At 60.3% G+C, this 3,712-nt stretch overlaps 1 protein-coding gene across 1 annotated transcript in view; it reads left to right on the plus strand.

The window, feature by feature from the left end:
- HOXB7 (homeobox B7) overlaps window positions 1-3,703 on the plus strand; it is a 4,697-nt gene extending 994 nt beyond the window's left edge. The window contains exon 2 of the mRNA XM_041402312.1: window positions 3,180-3,703. Coding sequence (XP_041258246.1) covers window positions 3,180-3,433 — 254 coding nt within the window. The 3' untranslated portion in view covers window positions 3,434-3,703. The remainder of the gene's footprint in view (window positions 1-3,179) is intronic.
- Window positions 3,704-3,712: the final 9 nt, after the last annotated feature.

Raw genomic sequence — 3,712 nt, forward strand, 5'->3', positions numbered from 1 at the left:
CTTTGGGGGCCGGGGGGGGGGTTTTATTTGGGGGGTCCCGGGGGTGTCGGGACAGCAGCTCCTCACTGCCCGCTCCGGGAGAGCCCCGCCGGCTCCTCCGGGATCCAGGGATGGGTGATGGAAGCTGTGGGATAAAGGGGGGACGCCTTCTGCCCCAAAAACCCCCCCCGGCAGTCCCTTTCGGGGGGCTCCGGGGGCGGCCCCGCTCCGGGTCACGCCGGCCCCGCTCAAATCCCGACCCCCGGGGCCCGACGTGCTCCGTCTCGGGGCATTAACGTCAATTAACGATTAATAAATATCCCTTTCCTCCCGAGAGGGAGGGGTCCCGGCGCGGCCCCGCTGCCCCCGGGAGCGCTCCGGGGCCGGGCTGGGCGCTGCCCCCGCTCCGTGCCCGCGGGCACTCGTGGGGCCGGTCACGGTGCCCTCGGTCACTCTTGGGGACACTCACGGTGCCCTCGGTCACTCCTGGGGACACTCACGGTGCCCTCTGTCACTCGCGGGGACACTCACGGTGCCCGCGGTCAATCGTGGGGCTGGTCAAAGTGCCCGCGGTCACTCCCGGGGCTGGTCACGGTGCCCTCTGTCACTCGTGGGGCCGGTCACGGTGCCCTCGGTCACTCTTAGGGCCGGTCCCGGTGCCCGCGGGCACTCGTGGGGCCCGTCACGGTGCCCGAGATCACTGCTGGGGACACTCACGGTGCCCGCGGGCACTCGTGGGGCAGGTCACGGTGCCCGCGGTCACTCGTGGGAACACTCACGGTGCCTGAGGTCACTCTTGGGACCACTCACGTTGCCCTCGGTCACTCGCGGGGACACTCACGGTGCCCTCGGTCACTCGTGGGGACACTCACGGTGCCCTCGGTCACTCGCGGGGCCGGTCACGGTGCCCTCGGTCACTCGTGGGGACACTCACGGTGCCCGCTGTCACTCTTGGGGACACTCACGGTGCCCGCGGTCACTCCTGGGGACACTCACGGTGCCCGCGGTCACTCCTGGGGACACTCACGGTGTCCGCGGTCACCCCCGGGGCTGGTCACGGTGCCCGCGGTCACTCTTGGGGACACTCACGGTGCCCTCGGTCACTCTTGGGGACACTCACGGTGCTCTCGGTCACTCGTGGGGCCGCTCACGGTGCCCTCGGTCACTCGCGGGGACACTCACGGTGCCCTCGGTCACTCGCGGGGACACTCACGGTGCCCTCGGTCACTCGTGGGGACACTCACGGTGCTCGAGGTCACTCACGGACCCGCTCACGGTGCCCGCGGTCACTCTTAGGGCCGCTCACGGTGCCCTCGGTCACTCCCGGGGCTGGTCAAGGTGCCCGCGGTCACTCGCGGGGACACTCACGGTGTCCTCGGTCACTCCTGGGGACACTCACGGTGTCCTCGGTCACCCCCGGGGCCGGTCCCGGTGCCCGCGGTCACTCGTGGGGACACTCACGGTGCCCGCGGTCACTCGCGGACCCGCTCACGGTGCCCGGTTCTCCTCACCCCCCTGGGACGAGCGGCAGAACGGGGGTGCTGTCCCTCCTGGGGGGCCACAAGGCGTGAGCTCCTTTTCCAGCCACATCTCGGGAGCGCCATCCCCGCTCCGCGGCGGCGGAAAACCCGCGGGAGGGCTCGTTCCGAGGCCCGGGGGGCGAGCGGAGCGCGGCCCGGGCTGGCCGGGAGCGAGGAGAGCAGCGCAGCAGCCGCGGCAGGGCTCGAGTTCCCCTCGCTCCTATTTGGTGGTCACCTCTTCCCATTACCTGCTCCATCATTCATCCGCTTTTACAGTTGATTTATCAAAGGCCGAATATTTCTGCTCGTAAACACTTCATCTCGGCTTTTATCCCACTTTAGATTTAAGAAGCCCCCCCCTCCCAGCTCACTCCTCTTTCAGCCGGTGACGCTGCGAGGATCAGCGCTGGAAAAAAAAAAAAAAAAAAAAAAAAAAAAAAACCCCAAAAAAACCCCAAAAACCTGGATATTCTGGGATCAGCTGAGCCTAAAACCAGAAAAACTCGACTTGGGGCGGAAAAGCGGGGGTCCCGCCCTTGCGGCCCCCCTCGCCGTGCCGCTGCCGGTGGCCGGGGTGCGATCCCGCTGCTGGAATTCCATCCTCGAGCACGGATAGAGTTGTCATCCCCATTCAGCGGCGGTTTATGGCTCTCTCCTCCTCAGCGGATTTTACAACCCGCATTCCACGACCTGCGCATTTTTGCTTTACAGCTTGGCCAGGCCTATTTCCCCCCTTTTTTTCTTTTTTTTTTTTCTTTTTTTTTTTTTTTTTTTTTTTTTACACCCTTTTCCTTTTAATGACTGGATCTTTTCTTCTGAAAGAAGAAAAAAGAAAAAAGGACAGGAAAAAAGAAGAAGAAGGGTTGAGTTTGGGGGGGAAAAAAGGGGAGAAGAGGTGGAAGGATGGGGAGGAGAGGCCGAGGGCTGAGCCCCGGGGAAGAACGCGCTCCGAGCAGAGTTTCCACCCCGCGATCACAAAAACCAGATTGTAGAATAATTCCCGATCAGGAATCCAGGAAATGTCGGGCGGAGGGGAAAATCAGGAGCTGGGCCCTTTCCAAATCCCGTCGGAGGCTGCCGGCCCATCTGGGCTGGGGGCTGAGCCTCTCCCCCTCCTCACACCCCAAAAAAGAGAACCTGGGGTGGGGAGGAACCCCCTGAGAGCCCCAAAAATGCCCAAAAATCCCCTTGGTAGGATTAAAAGCGCGGCACGCCTTCCAGGAGGGCACCCCGACGGCAGATTTGGCAGAGGACGGCCGGGGGCATTTTTGGGGGCAGCAGATGTCTCCCCCTCTCTCTCCCACCCCCCTCTTTGTTCCCGCTCTCATTTCCCCCCAAAACCACTCCCAATTTCTGGGTTCCGCATGAAAACCGAGGCAGGAACTCGGAGTCTGGGAGGGCAGGGAACTTTCTGAACTTTGTTGTTGGCCCTGAGGCCGCGCTGGCCCCCCCAGACGAAGCGAAATAAAATTTGGGCTGTTTGGGGTTTTTGGGGGGCTGCGAACCGCGAGGGCGAGGTGGGCAAAGCCTCGAGCTGCGGGGGAAAAAAATTAAAATTTCCTCCAAATCAAAGGACATTTCGGCCCAGGTTGCGATTATGGCTGGAGCGGTTTTTACAAAAAAAATAAAAACCCAACGAAAAACCCCGAGCTGACCCAAATCTGACTTTTTTTTCGGCAGGAACGGACAGGAAACGAGGCCGGCAGACCTACACCAGGTACCAGACGCTGGAGCTGGAGAAGGAATTCCACTACAACCGCTACCTGACCCGGCGGCGGCGCGTGGAGATCGCGCACTCGCTGTGCCTGACCGAGCGCCAGATCAAGATCTGGTTCCAGAACCGCCGCATGAAGTGGAAAAAGGAAAATAAAAGCGCCTGCCCCGGCTCCGCAGGGCAGGAAAAGGCAGAGGCCGAGGAGGATGAGGAGGAGTGAGGTGGATGCAGGGAGAGAGAGAAGGGGGAAAGGCAAAAACACGCGTTAAAAAATAAAAAAAATTTAAAAAAAGGACTAAATATAAAATTAAATGCTAAGCGCATCGATGATTAAACCCCTAGGAGTGATTCCTTGTGTTTGACGACACTGAGAAAGAATACTACCTATATTAGAGTCTCTTTTTTTGGGTTTTTTTTTCCTTTTTGTACAATAGAATATCTACCTATTCCATGTGGCTTTAGAGTCAGGATAGACACGGTGTGTTTTTTTTTTTTTGGG

Source organism: Onychostruthus taczanowskii, unplaced genomic scaffold (assembly GCF_017590055.1).
Source record: "Onychostruthus taczanowskii isolate IOZ18803 unplaced genomic scaffold, ASM1759005v1 scaffold197, whole genome shotgun sequence".
NCBI classification, from domain to species: Eukaryota; Metazoa; Chordata; class Aves; order Passeriformes; family Passeridae; genus Onychostruthus; species Onychostruthus taczanowskii.